The sequence below is a fragment of the Dermacentor variabilis genome, chromosome 1, assembly GCF_050947875.1.
Source record: "Dermacentor variabilis isolate Ectoservices chromosome 1, ASM5094787v1, whole genome shotgun sequence".
Lineage (NCBI taxonomy): Eukaryota > Metazoa > Arthropoda > Arachnida > Ixodida > Ixodidae > Dermacentor > Dermacentor variabilis.
In genome coordinates this window covers 160,288,352-160,308,032 of record NC_134568.1, presented here as the reverse complement: position 1 = coordinate 160,308,032, position 19,681 = coordinate 160,288,352, and the positions used below count along the sequence as shown (strand labels likewise).

The 19,681-nt window shown below is 44.3% G+C and overlaps 1 protein-coding gene and 1 long non-coding RNA gene across 2 annotated transcripts; one reads left to right on the top strand and one right to left on the bottom strand.

Annotated features, from left to right (window-relative positions):
- Nucleotides 1-1,574: 1,574 nt before the first annotated feature.
- On the bottom strand, nucleotides 1,575-12,151 carry LOC142587572 (uncharacterized). The gene is made up of 3 exons (XR_012829576.1): nucleotides 11,058-12,151; nucleotides 9,699-9,792; nucleotides 1,575-4,369 (listed from the first exon to the last, which is right to left on the bottom strand). It is a non-coding gene; the product is annotated as an uncharacterized LOC142587572 (long non-coding RNA).
- A 4,109-nt stretch (nucleotides 12,152-16,260) lies between these two features.
- DENR (density-regulated protein) lies at nucleotides 16,261-19,043 on the top strand. Its single transcript, XM_075698663.1, has 2 exons — nucleotides 16,261-16,870; nucleotides 18,744-19,043. The coding sequence occupies exons 1-2, from the start codon at nucleotides 16,551-16,553 to the stop codon at nucleotides 18,973-18,975; spliced, it is 552 nt and encodes a 183-aa protein (XP_075554778.1). The 5' UTR covers nucleotides 16,261-16,550; the 3' UTR covers nucleotides 18,976-19,043.
- The last annotated feature ends 638 nt before the right edge of the window (nucleotides 19,044-19,681 follow it).

Genomic DNA, 19,681 nt, shown 5'->3' with positions numbered 1-19,681 from the left:
AAGAAATAGTGTATGGTTAATTCAATTTGTAGCACTTTGATGAGTTTCTTATCTGTATTGTGGGAATACTGCGCAAATAACATGAAGCATGGACCTGGAAGAGAAAACAGAATATAGGTTGGATCTGGCTAAGATCCGACATAGCATCTTCAAAGGTACAAATTGTCAGTAGGGGGGGGGGGGGGTGAATATTTGAAATTTCCAAATAGTAATCGATCAGCAACCTTGAATCGAATATCCACTACTTGTAAATATGAATGGTGTCTTTAACCTTTTGACTGGCGGGGTTTTTTTTTTTGTTGTTGTTGTTTTTTTTTCGGCTACTGCTCAGTGCCTGCCAGGTTTCCTTTGCATATTGGTTCAGCGGAGCTTTCATGCTACAGAGGCAGATTCTGCGTCCTCGCTGCCTCCTGATTCAATGATTTTATTAAACATTCATAAATTTGCTCGCCTGACAAAGTTCAGATGCACTTGCCAAACTGGTTTGCAATGGCTGACCTGCCAAGACAGAGTGAGAGAGCCACAAGATATGCATCCTAACTACTGTTGCAAGTTTAAATTATTTCAGTGGGGGCGAAATACGAAAACAACCGTGTACTTAGATTTAGGTCACATTAAAGAACCCCAGGTGGTCGAAATTTCCGGAGTCCTGCACTACGGCGTGCCTCATAATCAGAAAGTGGTTTTGGCACGTAAAACCCCATAATATAACTTTTTTTTTTAGTTTAAATTATGAGTTTTGTGTGTTTAAATGAGCACAGCTGATACCCAGTGTTATTTTTTGCTCAGGTTGCTGTTGTAGAGACTGTGAGTGCACTGAATACATGAAACGAGTATATATAGTGGCAGTCAAAGGGTTAGTTCATATTGTCAATTGTACAGGACCTAACATGAAACCGAAACAGAAGTGCGACAACTTTCATCCTGCCACAGCGACTCTAAAACACAAGTTACATAGTAGTGTACTAGACGTGTTGCTCACAGAACCAGACTTTTCTGGCTAAACCAGTGAATCATTCACACTGAAATTTTGTTAACACATGGCCTGGCACAGTGGACTTCGAAGCTATTCATGAGTGCTGCACATATTTTTTGTTTATAGAGTTAATAAAAACATGCATTGCTGAAGCATTAGTTGATATAGTGGCACCATGTGGTTGTGATCATACAGACCAGAAAAAATGTGTATGTCATTCTGCCGTTGCCGCAGATGACACACATTTCCAAATCAGTCTCAACAGTACACAGGTGTCTACAAGGCCCTGCTAAACTTCCTCATAATGCATGACCACGTATGCTCCTGAACTACTTCATATGTGAACAAGCTGCTCACATGTTTCTAGTGCTGCATTTGTGCTTCTAATAAACCATGTTTCGTGTACAGTGCAACGACAAAAACTTAACATGAACATACATCAATATACTTATATACCTATATCAATACGTATATAGCCTTATACTATTGTAAATAAAGGCTGCTCATTATTCAAAAACTCTTCAAAACGTATTTAATGTTTGATTCAATTCAATTCCTGTTCAATTTAGTTTCAAAAGTTGCCATTTGTATACCCCTCATACCCAGTACTCTTTAAGTGGATACTTCCCCACACAGAGGCCGCAGGAATGAGGCTGCTGGCAGAGTTGCACAGCATTTGTTGGATGAACGAATGTGGCATCAATACATCTTGGCTACTAGGCGCGAAAACACACACGACACAAGGAAGGAGACGGGACAGAGCGCCACTTACAACTGCTTTTATTCGGAGGCACACCACACACTGATATACCCGTCTTAGACGCAAGGACACAATCACCTCAAGATTGATATGGAAGTGCACTGGTTAAATATTTCTTTTCAGCCATATATAAAGATATTGACGGGTCGCTGACGCACATGCTTCCTTTCTTTCCGATAAAGAAAGCTTCAATCACTTCCCGAGCTTTTTGATCTTTACTTTTCCCAGAATTCGCGCCCCTGCAAAACATGGCTCACAAGAGCGTGATGGGCAGGACTTAATGTGCTTGGGAATATTTGGCCCTTCTTTATCTTGTTCTACATTTCTCTCATGTTCCCTAATTCGGTCGTTAACGCAGTGCCCCGTTTGCCCTATGTAGGAGCGCCCGCATGAGAGGGAGATTTCGTACACAACGCCTTCGTTGCACTTCATGAACGGTCGCGCATGCTTGGTGCCGCATCCATTTTTATCGTCTATTATTTTTTCGATACGAGAACAAAGGCTTCCTAGCTTTTGGGGGGCTGAAAACACATGAAGTGAAAACACGTTCATGACGAATACTGTCGGACTTATGACATTCCTCATGAGGTCCTGCAGGTTGCTGAAAGGGCATCAAGGTTGCCCCAATGGTGTAATCTTGCCACAACTATGTGACTAGACACTAACACACTTAAAGAAAAAAAGACATTCCACAAGAACACATAATACAAGAGTTCCGAGCTATTCAAAATAAATATAAAAATTGCATGGAATTTTACGCTGACGGCTCTAAAACACAAGAATACGTGGGTGTAGGAATCTTAACGAAAAATTTCGAAAATAGCATTTGGATAAATAATTTTTGTTTAGTGTTTACCGCCGAAGTTTATGCAATATGGACGGCAGTAAAACAAATTACCACCAACAAGCAGAAGAATGCTATCATTTATACTGACTCATTAAATGCACTCGGTGCACTCCGTGTGTGAGCCTCTGCTTAGCAATATCCTGAACATGGTGGCCTATAATAAATATGGAAGAACCATACAATTTTGCTGGGTTTCAAGCCATGTTGGGATACCAGGAAATGAAGCAGCAGATAGATGCGTGTTCATGGCCGCACACAAAGGCATAACGCACACAACACTTCCATATAAAGACAGTATCTGAGCGATTCATAAGGGCCTGGCATCAAAGTGGCAACTAGAATGGGACTTGCATGAATAACAAGTTACATGCAACAAAACCTCTGCTTGACGAGTGGTCGTGGAGCCACCAGCAACGCTTCTATGAGGTGATCATTTGTCGTCTTCAAATTGGGCACACACACCCGAGACAGTTTTCTACTTAGAAACGAAAGCCCACCAACTTTTGAGAAGTGCCATGAACCACTTGCAGTAATACACATTATTATGACATGTTCACATACTGAAACACCGAAATACTGAAATACGGAAGCTTTTACAGAATCTCTATCACTTACACATACCTTTACAACCGGCCTCAATACTGGGAGATGATCCGCTAGTGCCTTTCACTGACTTATAGAAGAAACCGGTTTTTTGCACAGACTATATGTATATATATAAAGTAACGCAGCTTTCGCTGCTTTAACATTTGATTTCTTAACATCTTGTGGCTCGCGCAGCATGGCCTTAGTCGCTTTTGCGCCATTAAGCATGAATTAACAAACATATATAAACATATTTCAAGATTCTATACCCCTTTTTGCCATAGTGGCACATAGCCATTCAGAGGATTGGCTATGAATTGGTACATACCCAGTGGTACAAGAATGGGGAAGCTTAAATATACGTAGTGTAGGGGTTGTCGGACGATCTCGCTGCTGCCACCAGTTGTAAGAGTTGTAGGTCGTAGGGAGGAACTTGGGAGGAACTAGGCGTACAGGGTTTATTTACAGATATTTACATGAGGACAAGCGATACATTCGACAGTCCAGCGTGACTCCCAAATGGAGCACGCAAGACGAAGCATACAACATGCGAGCATGAGGCTCCAAACACATTGCTTCTCGAGCATGAGCTCGCAGCTCGCGTGTAGACGAGCAAACACTAGCAGCGACAAACAGCTGCTTATAAACACTCCATGTTCCCTAGATCCCTAGGTGAGGGAAACGTTCGAGTCATCGCAGCCGGCCCGCCTTTGAGGGAAGGGGGGAGGGGGTTTACACGCACACATTCCGCACAGGTTTCACTGCCCCCCCTCCGAGGTGAGACGGACCCCGCAGAACTCTGGGCTTACGTCTTGAAAGGCGTGTCTTATTCCCTGAGTTGACCCCCACAGCGTGGCCGCCGGTTGTCCATTGTCTTGCATCCTGTAGTCACCATGAGTGTCAGCAGACTGTGACGAATCTGGGGCCCACGTACCGCAAAGCACCCTTTTGTTAGGGAAGCTCTTCTTGCTGCAGAGAGACCATGCCGGCAGTGGCGGGTTCAGTAACAATAGTTGGTCCGCCGATCGCGTTTAGTGATAACGGCGCCGAGGGGTGTTGAAGCGGCACATCGAGGTCCCTACGAAATGAGTCACCGCAGCAATAGTGATAGGCTTCCATGGTTCTCTTCGAGGAAGCTCGCAACGCTCGTAGCTGCAGCTGGCTGAGAAAACTTGCACGTTGCCACCTCGGCAGGCCATTCCTAACAGTAGAAACTTGAAGTTGTGATTGTTTCAAATATCAGAGATGAAAATATGCAGAGATGTGCTCACTGGCACTACTTCATCATCAAAGTCATTGGCTATACAATTAAACCTCGTTATAACGAAGTATTCATAACATCTCGCCCAAGAACATGTATTTAGAACTTCAATGAAACAAATTGTGTTTGCAATTTCAATATAACGAAATTTCACAGCCACCGCAAAGGAATACCGAGGCAAGAAATGGAAACTTCCACGGACGCAGATGGTCAAATGATTAAATTAAAAGCGGCTGCTTCTAAACGCACCTCTCAAATCGCGCGACAAGAGCGACCGTCGAAGTAGAGCCGAATCATGTTCGGCATAAAGTCCAAGTGTGATATGATCCTATCATGCCCCGCGCACTGTGTGCTTTAGGTGCAAGTGAAGGAGTGCGACGGTGAGACAAGAAAGATGGTGGCTTCGCAAGTGCCGCCTTCCTGTGGGAGCAAAGGGAAAGGGGGAGGGGAGCAGGCACGCGACAGCGCGATCATGCGCGCGAGGGAGTGGGATAAGTTGGAGCACGTCGCCATTTCTGGTGCACCTTTCAGCCGTGGCTTCGCATGGCTGTAAGCGCGGCTGAGCGCATATGCAGCCACGCACCCTGGTTTAGAGGTAATCTGCCGCGTGTGGTGCAAAGAGGGCGTGCCGAGACGGCACGGCACCATCTGTCTGTGTGCGCGTGCATTTAGTATTGGAGGTCGCGTAATCTTGCATTTCGGTGACCCGTTGGAGCGAGAGGCAGACAAAGCATTCGCTTCCCGCTGTCGACACATTTCCTGACAGTGTCATCCCAGTGCGGGTGACACAATCAGCCGCGGGGGAGGAGTGACGGCGGAGTGCATGCGAACGCGTATGTGGCTGTCTTCGCTTAATTCATACCACCGATGTGAAGATATTGTCGGCATACGTGGCATGAAACCATACCATTCGTTGCCAACTCCCAAATTTATCAAAATGAATTGTTTCCTCATTCAATTTTGCTTTTTTTTTTTGATTGCCTGTGAATTCAAAAAATTCTGCAGCCCCTTTCCATGTAAGAAAAATCAATCGGCAACTGTACTTACTTGCATAAAGGTCAAATTTCAATGCAAGTAAATTTCGATATCACGAAGCAAATTGTCGATTTTGCCCAATTCGCTATATTGAGGTTTAAATTACGCACTCACTGGTACTCGGGTCGTTGAAATTAAACTAGACTACCCGGCGCCATATGAATGAACTCTAGGATTGATCCTAATAATGCTTCGCACTGAAGGGGCCGGGTTTGACAAGTTGACTTGTGATTCTTGACACCGACTAAAATGCACCTTCTAGCAACAGTAAGTGCTGCTGCTTGTTACCCCGAGCCTAAGGAGACTGCAGCACGTTAGAGGAAGACTGCAAAGTAGGCTCATGTTAGAGCCTTGGACATGGACTCCTGCTTTCTGGGCCAAAAAGTGATTGATCTAGCTTTAAAATCCTTTTTCCTTTCGCCACAGGAAAATACTGTGCTTCTGTGCCACACTACTGTATGTGCATGATGTACCAGGCTTCCCACAATTCATGCTTTCCAGCTCCTATGGGTTGTTCAGCAACATTCGAGCAAGATGGGTGAAACAAGTATACAATATAATCGTATAAATATTGTATAAATGGTGCAAAACCATGAGTCTTTGGAATGGTGCACTCCCAGGAAGTACATCTCCAGGATTGGAGTGGCACCTGACACAGACAAAAGATGCTAAGAGCCAGTTGGGCTATACTAATCCAGGTAAAACTAAATTAGGAAGACCCACTAAGCTTTAAAAAAAGACACTCCCTCACCAGAACAGGAATTGACTTCCTTGGTGAAAGATTCGACCACTCCCTCCCAAATGACTCATTCGATCAACCAATGGCCCTCAGTCCCCAGCAGCTGCGGATCACCTGACCAAGGCAGCGGTCAGACCTGTAACGCAGCAAAGGGTGCCAAGAATCTCTGGACCCGGACAGGTGATCAATGGAAACTGACCCTGGCAACCTTTAATACCCAAACTCTCTCAAGTGAGGCTAGCTTAGCAGGACTCTTTTTAAGGAACTATCGGGCATTGTTTGGGGTATCATTGGCCTTAGTGAGGTTAGAACTGGTGAGGCTTATACAGTGCTGACTAACGGCCATGTCCCCTGCTATAGACAACTCCCAGACAAGTAGTAGGGAATAGGATTCCTAATCCATAAAGACAGTGGGCAACATTGACAAATTGTACAGCACTAATGAGAGGATAGCAGTAGTCTTAATAAAACTTAATAAGGGGTATAGATTACAGGTAGTAAACAAGCCTACACTCCAACCACCAGTTGAAACGAATAAAGAATAAAGACGAATAAAGAAGAATGAAAGTGTCCGACTCAAGAGATCAGATAGAATTCGCGGAACCATCAAAACTGATCAACAAGGCCAAAATAAGTGATGTTTGAAATTATAACATAAGAAAGACTGAGGAAGCCATAAAAAATGGACGCAGCCTGAAATCAGTGAAAAGGAAACTTGGCACAGGACAAACCAAGATGTACGCACTGAAAGATAAGCAGGTAATATCAGCAATCTCGAAGGCACAATAAGTACAGCGGAAGAATTCTATACTGACCTGTACAGTACCCAGAGCACTCTAAAGAACTCCATTTGAAAGGATAATGAACAGGATACAGAAACTCCTCCTATAACTAGAGATGAGGTCAGAAGGGCCTTGCAAGACAATGCAGTTGTGCAACTGCATTGCATTGCAGTTGCACAACTGCAATGTTGCACAGTGTCCATGTTGTGCTAGCTGCTACAGTGAGGGCACTTGTAAATGTGAGCGAATCCTGAAGGTGGTGCAGTCTAACAAAGCACCTCAAAGTCCTGCCACAAAAGAAGAATGGGAGAGACTGACATGCTCTCACTCTCATAAGCAACTTGTATATGTACACATGCTCCGACACATATGCACCGTAATACAAGTGCCACTATGCCATACATTCAGCTATGCATTGGTGAGCGAGAAGTTTGTGCATGACAGTGGCCAAATGGATAGATTTGGGTGCATTGGCCAACATATTTTTGTTTTCAATGCAGAAGACCAAAACGAGCCGGGACATTAAGAATGCCCAAATCTAGCACATGCAATATTTAGTAAGTGTGCTTTCCTACAAATTTGAAATGCTTTGTGGTGCAGCACAGTGCAACTGCGGTGGCATTGCCACAAGGTTGACATGTATAACAGTAAAGAGCACTGCAACAACAGTGGCTTTCCACATAACCAGGATGAATTGCCATGCAGAACATTGCAACAGCCATAGCTTCTATACATGACTAAAGTGCATAATGCTGCAGCAGGATGGAACATGCTTTTGACAGGCACAACGTAGAAGCTGTTTGCATGCACTTCGATGATTTTATGAGCAGCTGAAGTGGTTGTGAATGTCGCGACCATAATGTTTCTTTTTTCATTTTTTAGACTGCAGTAGAATGCCCATTTCTACGTTATACTAGGGCAAATAAGTAGCTTTTTATTCTCAACACCTTTTAAACAGTGCGGTGTAATTGTAACCACAGTATATTAGAGAAAATATAAAAAATTAGTATAATGCAACTCAATAAGTGTTACTCCTAAGATCACTCAAAATCATGTCAAGAAGCTTGGAGAACTGTCTCCTACTGAGTGCCCATAAAAAGCATTTCCAAATGGTGGGCTCAAAATGCTTAAACTTCATTCACAGAATACATTCTTAGTCTTCACCAAAATATGGGCCATGACCCTGAGACAGTCTATGCCAGATTCAGCTTGCAGTTGTGAAGTGGCTTGGGATGTTCATAAATGGCAAATTATTTTAAAGTAGAGAACAGGCTATAGTTTATGCATGCAGTTGTGCCTGCTCATAGCACAAATGGCACTGTATAGCTACTCGTGATAAAAACAGTTCCCCAAGAGAAAGTCACTCCTTTTTGTGCAACTCTGTGACTGCCTATCAGGTCTGATACAGTCACGAGATCACAAAAAGGGTCTGAGACTCTTAAGACCAACTGAGACTCTTAAGACGAATTTCCTGGAGGCAACGACCTCAAGTTTAGTATTGAGTCAGTCTGGTCGCCAGGAACAGTTATTTCCTACTCAGACATGCTTATTTTGTTTTCTCATTTAGTTTCAGGTCAATCTAAGTGACTGCCGTCATGATAGCTGCCAAATAATATGGTGGCACCAATTTTTGTCTTAATCATTCGAGCATCGAAACCTAAAAGCTTGCAGCAGAGTGAAAGGCCAGAAGGACAAAGGAAGAGAGGGGAGGCATCGCATTTGAACATTAGTTGGTAGCAGTGTAACAGAAATTGGCAAGCACTAATTGAGCGACGAGGCCACTGGACACAGGAAAAGTAGATTTAGGTGAAACACAGCAGCTTGTAAGAAAGAAACATTAATTCTTTGTGATGCTTGGTCTGCATCACTCTTTTATATACCATCAGTGATCATGAACATGCTGGAAGTGAAGCATATGCTATGCCTCGTATTGTATTGCCTGTGCAATCATGTTACTAAGACTATTTGTGAAAAAGCATGCGAACAATAATTCAGAATTGAGCACCATGTGTGTATTAAAGCATCACACATCATAGCCACAGGAACACTCACTCATCGTCAGACGTAACCTGAACAATGAGGACACATTTATAGCAGCTTAACTTTGGAAGGAAGATGCACTTAGCTAACACATCTATGGCAACACAACCAGAAATCTCAAGCATCCTACACATCTATGGCAACCCAACCAGAAATCTCAAACATCCTCAAAAGAACAAGCAAAAAGGCATTCAATGTGTACATGGCAGGGTTGCAATGCCCAATGTATCATCTATGTTATGTTTTACTTGATACCTCAAAATTGTGATTTAAACATGAGCAACATAGGTGCCTATAGTCATGTTTTTTTTCTATGCTCGAGTGAGTTCTCAGTTGTGGATAGCTTAGCAAACTAATTACTAATTAATTACTATGTAGCAAGAAAGACAGGCGCCAACAAAGGATGTGAAAGAGGACAGTTGTCGGTGCTCGTGCTCACTCTGCTTGGCCAATGACCAAGCCCCTTTCCTGAATCTTTATTCCTGGCATAAATCACGCTTAGAGCTAAATTTGTGCTCACATTTGGTGGGGGTGCTGGTTGTACTTTTCAACCTGGAACTTTGTGTGCAGAATTTACCTCCAGCCTTGGCTATGCCTGATGACAAGGGACAGCAATACACTACCTCGCCACCAGCTATGTCTGATGACAAGGGACAGCAAGATGCTAGCTCACCCCCAGTAGTCAGCTGTTATGGCGTGTCAAGGCAGCGAGACTGCACTGTATTCAGTAGCACTGACAACCATGATGTGGAGGACTGGCTTTCTCCCTATATACAACACATGACACATCAGCAGAATAAGAACAAGGAAATGCCCCACACATGTGCACGGCAATAAACCGGACGCACTACCTGCTGTATGCAAGAAAGAATGAGCTTCACGTCACTCTCGAGCATCTACCTACAACTGTTTTTATAGGCACAGCATTGAAGCTGTGACTGAGGTAATGCCTAACACCACATGAAATACAAAGCACAATATGTCAACATAGAGAAACCAAAACAATTGCACACACAACGCCTCACCGAAGCAGACACACCTGCTTTATGCTGCATCTGAGCTGAAACAGGCAAATCCCAAACTCTGCGTCACATTACATCTGAAAGCATTAGCTGCTACAACAGAACCAGAGAGATTAATCTAGCGAGCTACGCATGCACCTGTAGCCTAATCTAAAGAATTCGGCTGCTGCACCAGGGACCCAGATTCACTAATTACCCGGTCACTAATGATTATTGAGGCTACCTGCCCAGATGTACAAAGAAATCTGAGATAGATCATGATGCTTTGCATTAAGAGACAACGGAGCTGAACCCACATTTCCTGCCTTGCACTTGCGATGCTCTACCAAGTGAGCTACAGCGGCGGTTGTCCCAATGTCCATTTTCTTGCATAGTTGCACATGTGTACTAAACATAATCCTGCGAGTGCTAGGCAGCAGCAATGACAATCATGATGGCAGATGTGAAGTATACTTTAAAATACCCACATTACATAGCACATGATCTTAGAAGCAGGCAACTGGCCAATAAACCCTCGTTTTCTACCGTGAGGCACCAAAGATGCCAAAGTTGAGACATTTGTATTGTATGAGCGAGAAAAATCAGGGGAATCGGTGGGCTCAATTTTTTTTTTTATAGCAAGCACGTGATGGCAACAGACAGCGAAGCAACAGTGGCTGTATAGTAAAATTGGCTAGAGCTGACGACAATCAGTGGCACCTCACAATATAATTGTTTCTCTACAATTTATTGTCTCAGGACATGTGGAAGCAAATATCCTGGTTTCTCGTTCTATTATGTATTTTGCGAATGCAATTTTAGATGTGTGATACTTTGTGGCAACTTAGAACACATAAATGGTTAAGCATCTCCATACTTTAAATTTGTGGACAAGCTTTGCCACCTTTCTAGAACAATAATTCTCTGGTGCCATTCATCAATCAAATCACTACTAATTAAATACACCTTTAGAGGAGCAGTACCTGCATTAGAAGCAGCAGCATGCCCTTATAGCAAATGGATACACATACCAGGTTCAGACTGAGCAAACCAACAGCAAGCAGTACTTGTGTTCATTTGTCTTCAACGAGGAAGAAACAGGCCAGATCTTGATAAACACAACAAATAAACGGTGCAGGCAGAGGAAATAACCAGAAGCTGTAAAGACAGCAGTACAGTGAAACAAATTAGACAAATTTGCACACAGCCAGCGATCTGGGCCGAGGTCAATCACAACGTTACTGCCACATTTAGAAGCAAATGCTCCTCGTGCAACAAGAAAAAAAAATGTTTTAGCTGTAAACATCACGAGTGCATGGAGTTGGTCGTCCTAAAAACAGCTCTAAAAGACACACTATTTGTGTCATCTGCCTTCTTGCTGTTTTTACAATGTCGATCACAGTTGCAAAGCTGCGTACATGATCTATGAACGAAAGCAACGGACGTGTATAGAAAGCTTGGCGAGCCGATTCATACATTCATATATATATGTTAAATTTTAAAATTTCCCGTAAAAGCGACAGCAGCAGTTAAGTGGGTTTGTTTACCGGCTCGTTCACAACGTACACAGCGCATAACTTAACTCTACGGCTCCCAAAAGAGCTGCTAAGAAGCTTTAAGTGATGGAAATACGCTTTCATTATCTCACTGCAACAAATGAAAGCCTCCGACAAGCAGTGAGAAAGCCTCAGTGCAAGCAGTAAAAAATGTAATTAAATGCAGCCATGTGTTGCATGGGTAAAGATGCGCATAGCGTAGTCATCCTACAGAGATACAGAGATGGAGAAAAAAAAAAAAACCGACGCACGAGACAAATATCACAGGATGACATCCACACTAGTTGAGTGCATGCATTGCTGGTGCGTGGAAGCTCCCGCCGTTCTTTTTACATCGGTGCAACGCGTACGAATAATAATTGTTGAAGGCACGAACGAATAAATTATCCTGCGATTGCTGCGAGACCTGCGACAATCGTATCGTGTTCCTTCGAATTTCGAGAACACATCGACCACAGCTCGGATGCGCAACCGGTTTGTACAAGTATTAGCAAGGAAGAGAACGGGTAATCGCATGACACTCAAGTGCGTCGCGGTGAATAAAGAACCGTAGCACCGGCAGCTGGGCAACATATCCTCCAGAGTCCCGGGTTGCAGTTGGGTGCATACATTTTTGTAATACTTTCAGTATAGCTTATCTAGACCACGTAGGTAAAAGGTGTTAAAGCTTACTTTAGTTACACTTTGCGTTTGTATGATGTGGAATGTCCAATATATTGGACACCAGGACTCCACTTGGAATCCTGCATCCAATGCTCCACCAGTAACATCCACCAAGATTTGCGAAGTGTTTGGTTCAAAATAAAGTTGATACAAAGCACAGCAATAAAGCAGGCAGAACATATTTATTTAGTGCACGATAAAGGACACAAAAGTCCTAGCAGCTATTGTAACAAAAACAGTTCGCCTTTGCGTTAGCGTACGAGAACCACTACTTTCTGATGTGTGCTCTCTCAAAACACCGTCTGTCTTTTGTGATGCAGAAGAAAAGATCGCACTTGATGCAAAAAAATTTAGTTTTTTTTTGACATCCTTCTAGCCTGCATCGAGCACCATTCGGAATGTCTGCCAACCTCGGCAAGTGCTTCATTGAATTTCTCATAGCCTTCATTGGCCGTAGAGGTTTCCGCTTCATTGGAGGGCTCCAGTTTTCTTCCTCTGTCGATGCCTGCTCGGCCTGTGCAATAAGCATATGACCTACTTCACTGCGGAAGTCGAGAAACTTGAGGATGTCTGTAGGCTTCTTTTGCATGGCCTTCATATGCCTGCTGTATTGGATCCACGAGTTACTGAGCGCAATATCAAATAAATGAAAAATGCACCTGACGGTCCATTTTTTAACGCGCGCTCTAAGGCGGTAGTAGCTAATCATTCGATCGGCCATATCTACACCACCCATGTAGGCATTGTATACTTGTACGTTGTGAGGCCTTGGTACTTCTATGTACTTTTTTTCTTTGGCAGACCATCTGCGGCATGAGTCCAGTGGCTGCGTTCCATGTTGCGACGACAGCAACGTGACAGCTTTGTTGTCGTACCATCGCACAACAATTTGCCTGTCATCACTACGGATGCACATCTCCGAAGTACCCCGTCCAACTGCCTTCAGTTGTGCATCTGAGGACAACTTGATACCTTTTGGAAGGCGATTGTTCATGATAGGGCCTGTAGCTCCAATTCCCTTTTCAACGAGCCTATCCAGCAGAGATGATGACGTAAAGTAGCGATCAAAGAAGAGCTTTGTACCTGGACTAAGACTTTGGGAAAGCCTCAAGACTGCTGACTCTCCTATTCCAGAACAGTCTGGGAGCAACAATGTCTTCTTTCCCTGGTAAATCTCAAAATCGAGAATAAGACCATCTGGAGCTGCCAAGACAAAATTTTTAAGTCCTATTGGATTAGGTTTTCTTGGAACAAACTGTTTTAATTGCGTCTTTCCGGTAAACGGGATCATTTGCTCATCGATGCTGAGAAATTCCTCACGCGGAAGTTTGCGACAACCTTCAAGCACCTTTTCAGTTAACGGTCGAATCCTCCACAGCCTATCATCCTCTTTGTCCTTAGAAGTTACTAAAAGGTCGTTGACGACCTTCAATCGTGACCTAAGCTGAAAGAACCTGTCTCTCGTCATACTATTTGCTATGATTGGCACTCGTGTATTCTTCATCCAATACATCCTGATTTGTGGATACCCAAGGCCTGACATAACAATTGACATGCCAAAAAACATTTTCAATTCCTCAGCTGACGTGTTGAGACTCCTCCCTGTCTCAGCTACGTGTTTTGTGTTCATGGCCAGGGCCATGCGTTCATACACTTCGTTGTCTATGTACTTCTCAAAGTATTTAGCTGGATTCCACGAGGCTCGCTCATCGGCGTCATCCGGCATGACCTGGAACTGCGGCTGCTGGACGGTACTGACCTGTAATTACAAAACAAAAACAATTGTTCTGCCTTCCTGTACACGAACAAAATGCTTATTAACGAATCCTGCGAAGTACAAAACAGATGTAATCTGCAGCAGTCATCATAATCTGTTTCTTTTACCTATGAGTGCAGGCTGTGTCACCTTTCAGCTACCTTCCATAACAAAGGCCTTTTGTTAGTGGGCGCTACATAGGTTTCTTCTCCATCGCCATCACTGTCATCCTCTGAACTGAGTTCCGTGTTGGGATCCGTAGCGGAAATAGGAGGAACATGCTCAATGGTGTCATCATCACTGTCCGAAAGCTCAGACAATTCTGATGTGTCTCCTTCTGCAATTTTCTCCAAAACACGGTTCGCGGTCGCATCGCTTATCCTTGATCGGTCTCCTGAATCGAGAAAAAAAAGGCTATAGTGAAATATTCACGAGAAATAAGCAACTTATCGATTTATGCAAAGCAGCGCACGCAAACATTCAAGTGCCACTTTTGTCAGGAAAACGCGAGCAGAGTCCTGTTGTCCAATACAATGGACGCGACAAAGATGCGCTCGCCAAACTAAAATAAATGAAGGCACCTCGGCGAAACACTCGTTAAAATGTGCCTGTAGTACTTAAGATTAATAACCAAGTTAAAAAACTAATCAAGTACACGCTATATATTTTAAATAACACTTACTTTGACGGGTGGTGCCGTAGAACACGCCACTGGTCATAGAGTTTCCTACAATTTTGTAGGAAACTCTATGCCACTGGTGAACGCTGCCATTTTGAACTGGCCTTCCAGGCGTGTCGCTGCACTGATTTTGCCCATACTTGATAGAGAGCGCTAGTAGATGTTGAAAAAAACTAAAAAGCTGTTTTCAACGGCAAATAATGGGCGCTGCGTTCGGAGCAGACGACGACGTGTTGTCCAAAATATTGGACAATTCCCCATAGCCAGGACTCAAGAGGATATGTCGGCAAGCCCTGGCCAAAGGAGGCATTGCCCTGGCCCACTGCAGTGTCCCCAACTTCAAGATTCTAAACATGCGCAAAAAACAAAAAGCGAGCTACAAGATCATGCCTACTGTGCGCGCGCGAACGAGATTCGAGCCATATCGCCAGAGTTCAGTAGCTATTGCAAAAAAAAAAAAAAACAGGAAAAAAAAACAGTGATGTTATGATGCCAGCCGCGTTGTCCGTAAACTCGGTTCCTGGCCCTCTCCCTTTTCTCTCCTCCGCGAAAAGGCAACGAGCGCCACTTGTGGCGGACGTCTGCAACCTAGATCACGTGCTGCGGCCTCTGAGATTACCATGGCGTCTGTTGCTATCTCGGAGGCCCGCGATAACGCTCGCTAACAGACGCCCGCGCATTTTTTTAAAGCGCCGGCGGAGCATTCAGCCGCCGCTGCCACATCCGCCGGAAGTTGAAAAGGCAACGAGCGCTGCCTCACGGAATTTATGCTGAACTAACTTCAACTAAGGGAACCGCCGCCGCAATGGGAAAGCGAGCAACGCGGCTGGCATCTAGTAAAGGAGGCATTGGTTACATTTGTTAAAGTACAATGGTACAATCGTTCTCCTTCCTCACCTCATAGCCTCACCTTCTCTCAGCTAACTTCTTCTGCGATCAACGTCGATCTTAAACATATGATCTGGTCCTGTCCTGCCACAGCCACCCTTAGGGACAAGCACACCCGACCTCTAAAGGTGGCATCGTACGAAGACTGGGTCGCACCTCAAGCAGATGCCACCAGAAGAATCAACGCTTTGCTCTCCTTTGCGAAGGAGGCAGGCATCCTTCCTTTCACCTAACCCCCCAGCCCTATCTTAGGCCACGGGCCATCCCTTCTAATAAAACTTTCAATCAATCAATCTCAGCTAACGCATGCGCAGCGACTACGGCGCAACCACAGACAACTCTATGGGAGCAGCGCCAGCGTGTCTATTTTCTCATGGAGTAAGGAACACGTTAGGAGGGAGCATCGCGCAACGCGAATGAAGCCAAACGTGATGGCCCAACACGTGATCGCACGTCAAAGTCTGCTCAGCAGGCCATGCTGCAGGCCATACAGGAAGGAAAACACAGTAGTGTTTTTCCTTCCTCCATGCTGCAGGCAGAGCCACGACAGGGCAGCTGAACAAGCGCGCATCGAATAAAAACTACTGGCACAGCTACTTGGGACCAAACGTATCAGCAAATGTAGGTTCTTGCTCCGTGAACTCTACGCAAGAGGTCACGTGCTGGGCCACCACTGAGCAAATCTATAGGCTTCACGGGGCGTTCGTTTGCCAAGGCTCGGTGTTTGACTAATGCTTTCTCCGAACTTTTGCCTTCCTCCATAATTATTCTATTTTAGCGGCAAGTACGCGAACTGGCCTTGTAGGTGGTTGTTCGTCGCTTCCGGCGCCACGCGGAGCATCACGCATATGCGCGTTGTTGTTTGGTATCGGTAGGCCAGGGTATTTTCGTGCCGGGTGCAAAAAGCCGGTATCATTTGCGTGCGGAACCTGTGCCGTTCATGTGTTTTTAGGAAAGTGCCGTGAACTGTGGTTACAGGGAAATGTCTGAAGGAGGCACGCAAGCTTTGCCAACTGGACCATTGCCCGGCGTTTCGTACCCCATCGAAGTGATCTACTGCGGGGAGTGCTCTATGCCGCTTGAGTATTGCGAATACTACCCGGACTCGCAAAAGTGCAAAGAGTGGCTTCAGAAGAACCTTCCCGAGGAATTCGAGCGACGATTAAACCTCAGTGACGCTCCACAAACAGGAGCTGGCGGTGATGAAGAAAAGAAACGACAAAAGCGCGGTGGCAAAGGAATGGTTAAAGCCAAAAAGAGGGTGGAAAAAGACAAGCGAATTTGCCTGTCCAGAGCGTCGCGGTAAGTTTACTCGTTAGTGTGGGTTGCACCAAAGTGCGATTTTTTCAGCGTGGCACACATGTTCTAGTTAATTATTGCAATTATACTTGGGCGTAATACCAGTGCATTGCAGACATACTGTACATCACACCATTCGTTTGGCGCATGACAAGCTTGTCGATTGCAAGCAGTGTTAGACCTCTACTAGTACAGATCCAGCACTGGCATGTACACCTTTTCTATAAAAACTCTGTGCACGCAGCCATTCTAGACACTGGATTGTGGCAGGCGCCTTTGTACCGAAACAAGCTGCAAGGAGCAGATACACAAAGCTCCCGCATGTGGCTGCGGTGTCGCGAAGGTCTGTAGTAGTCATGGATGCTGCCAAGCAAATTCCTTATAACCATGTTTCACTTCGCGACACGTTTCCTTTGGCGACTTGAGCTGGCCAACCTGGCCGTAGTTCACCTTCCAGGGCGTCCCCATCGTTCTCGAGTTATGCTACATTTGACAGTCCAACATTTTCATGGTGAAAAAGCTGGCAACCGCCTAATGTGTTGCGGTGTCGCTCTATGGATATAACAGTGTTCCGTCCCTCAGTTCGACAGATCGACTTGTGCATTTATGGAATGGGAAAATACATTCTCTCTTAAGCATCACGTTCTGTCACTATATTGCAGACTTGTACATAACGAATTACATGCAATTAGTTACTTTTAAACAGTTACATTTTTGGTAGTTTTGCAATTGATTGATTACTTTTTTTTTTTTTTTACTCGGTGATGCTCACTGCATTTCAATTACTTTTTTCAGTAACAAATTACATGTAACCAGTTTCTTTATTGATGAGTAAGTTGTAACAAGCAACACACCTTTGAGCACTAGAAAGCCTGCGGTTAGCCATACAGCAGCCTAGTGGATGCTCTTGTTCAGACAGGTAAACCCATGTGCTCAGTATCTGTTTGCTCATCTTAATAGGTCTATTCAATTCAGCCAAGTTTCTCTGCACCTTCTGCACCTATTCGCTGCACCTAGGCCTTCGATTCCCCGAGGTGCAGCGGTGCACCCTGCACCTCCGTGCTCGATTGAACGGGGTGCAAGGCAAGGTGCCGCTGCGGTGCAGTTTACCCTTGAACCTTGCAGCGAGTGGGTGCAGCCTGCCGCACCATAACTGGCACCCCCTGCACCTTTTCGTTTGTGGTGCCGTGCACCTTTTTCTGAATCGAACAAACCTAATGCTCCATTGGTTGTTGAACTGAGCCAGTGCTGTTATGACTTGATAGCAATGGCCACTTTGGATTTCGATGCCAGGAAATTGCCTACAGACGAGTCTTTCAGCTTTTCATTGGACCTATCGGGAGCACCTTCTTCGAGTCTCACCAACAACGAAGCACTGCACTTCACAGAGGACCCAGACACGAGCAGCATTGCGGAATTGAGTAACCACAATATTTTGCGCAAGGTGTTTTTACGTTACAACATTGACCTTCTCTCCAACACGCACATCAAAGGAGTTTTCAGTGTTGCTGTTGATTACTTCACAATAAGGAAAGATGACGAACAAAGGTTTTGAAAAGCAATTGTTAGTGAAGATAAGCAAGTGTGAATGGCTGAAGAGGATGCACTGAAACAGCCAGGGCAGCTCATTCTACTTGTATCTGTGCAGTGTTAAACGTTGGGAGGAAAGTAGCATAAAAGTGATCAGTTAGACTTTTAATGAAGTAGTATTAATTACATTTTTTTTAAACATTTGCAAGTCTGCTATGTTGTCATGCTTGTTAATCATCTTTAATGCATTTCCCTTGTGCCCATTACAATCTAAAGCCATAAAACTAGGTCGTAATCACTATAAATGCTTCTTTGTTCCTAATATTTGTTTTATTTCTTTTTTCAGGGGAAAGAAGAAGTTTGTGACTGTGGTGACTGGGTTGAGTACCTTTGATATTGACCTAAAAGATGCATCAAAATTCTTCTCCCACAAGTTCTCCTGTGGTTCGTCAGTGACTGGTGATGACGAAATTGTCATTCAGGGCGATGTAAAAGATGATATTTTTGATGTCATCACTGAAAAGTGGCCAGAAATTGATGAAGACCTAATAGAAGATCTTGGAGATCAGTCTCGCTAGGTCTGTACAGAATAAAATGGTATTGCCAATGCTTCTCTTGCTGGCAAAAAGAAAAAATGCAAGCTCAATTGCGTAAATGTGTTACATTTTCAGTCTCGCTGCATAAAATTTTTATGCAGCCAGCACACACAACTGGAGAACAATATCATTGGTGCATTTGCTTACAATCTTGATACTTTAGTGCAATTTGTAGCCATCCAAGGTGTCGAGCATCAGCTTTCTGAAGTGAAATCTCGCACTTCATAAAGCTTTGGTTTGGTGATCCAAAGTTTTATCGCAAATCATGCACATAGCATATTATGTATGATTGTTTCCTTTAACACTCTTCAAATTGTGTATCTTGCCTCAGCATGTACAGCGTGATGTGTAGCAAGTTTCAAAAATATTAGCAGAAAATATCATAACAGCAGGTGCCAGCGAATCAAAAGAAGTTGCGGCCTTTCAGGCTAAATTATGCCACCTGTATGAAGGAGGAGGTATGCAAGTCTATGTAAAATATAGGAGTGCCAGTACATGAGGAAACCACACTTACGGCTGTGACTGAAGCTGCTGTAGTCAAGAAATTTGTGTCCTACAATCCTACAGCATTTGCAGTTTGCACAATGTTAGTCGAAATGTTGCTGCATCTTCTCCTCGTATGCAGAAAGATTACCCTGCAGGCAGAGTCCAGGGCAGCAATGTAACAGACTAGCATTGTCTCTGAAAC

Bases quoted from the DNA above. Each gene is read 5' to 3' on its own strand.
- DENR (XM_075698663.1), top strand. From the start codon at position 16,551: ATGTCTGAAGGAGGCACGCAAGCTTTGCCAACTGGACCATTGCCCGGC. The intron at 16,871-18,743 runs GTAAGTTTACTC...TTCTTTTTTCAG, and splicing joins TGCCTGTCCAGAGCGTCGCG to GGGAAAGAAGAAGTTTGTGA.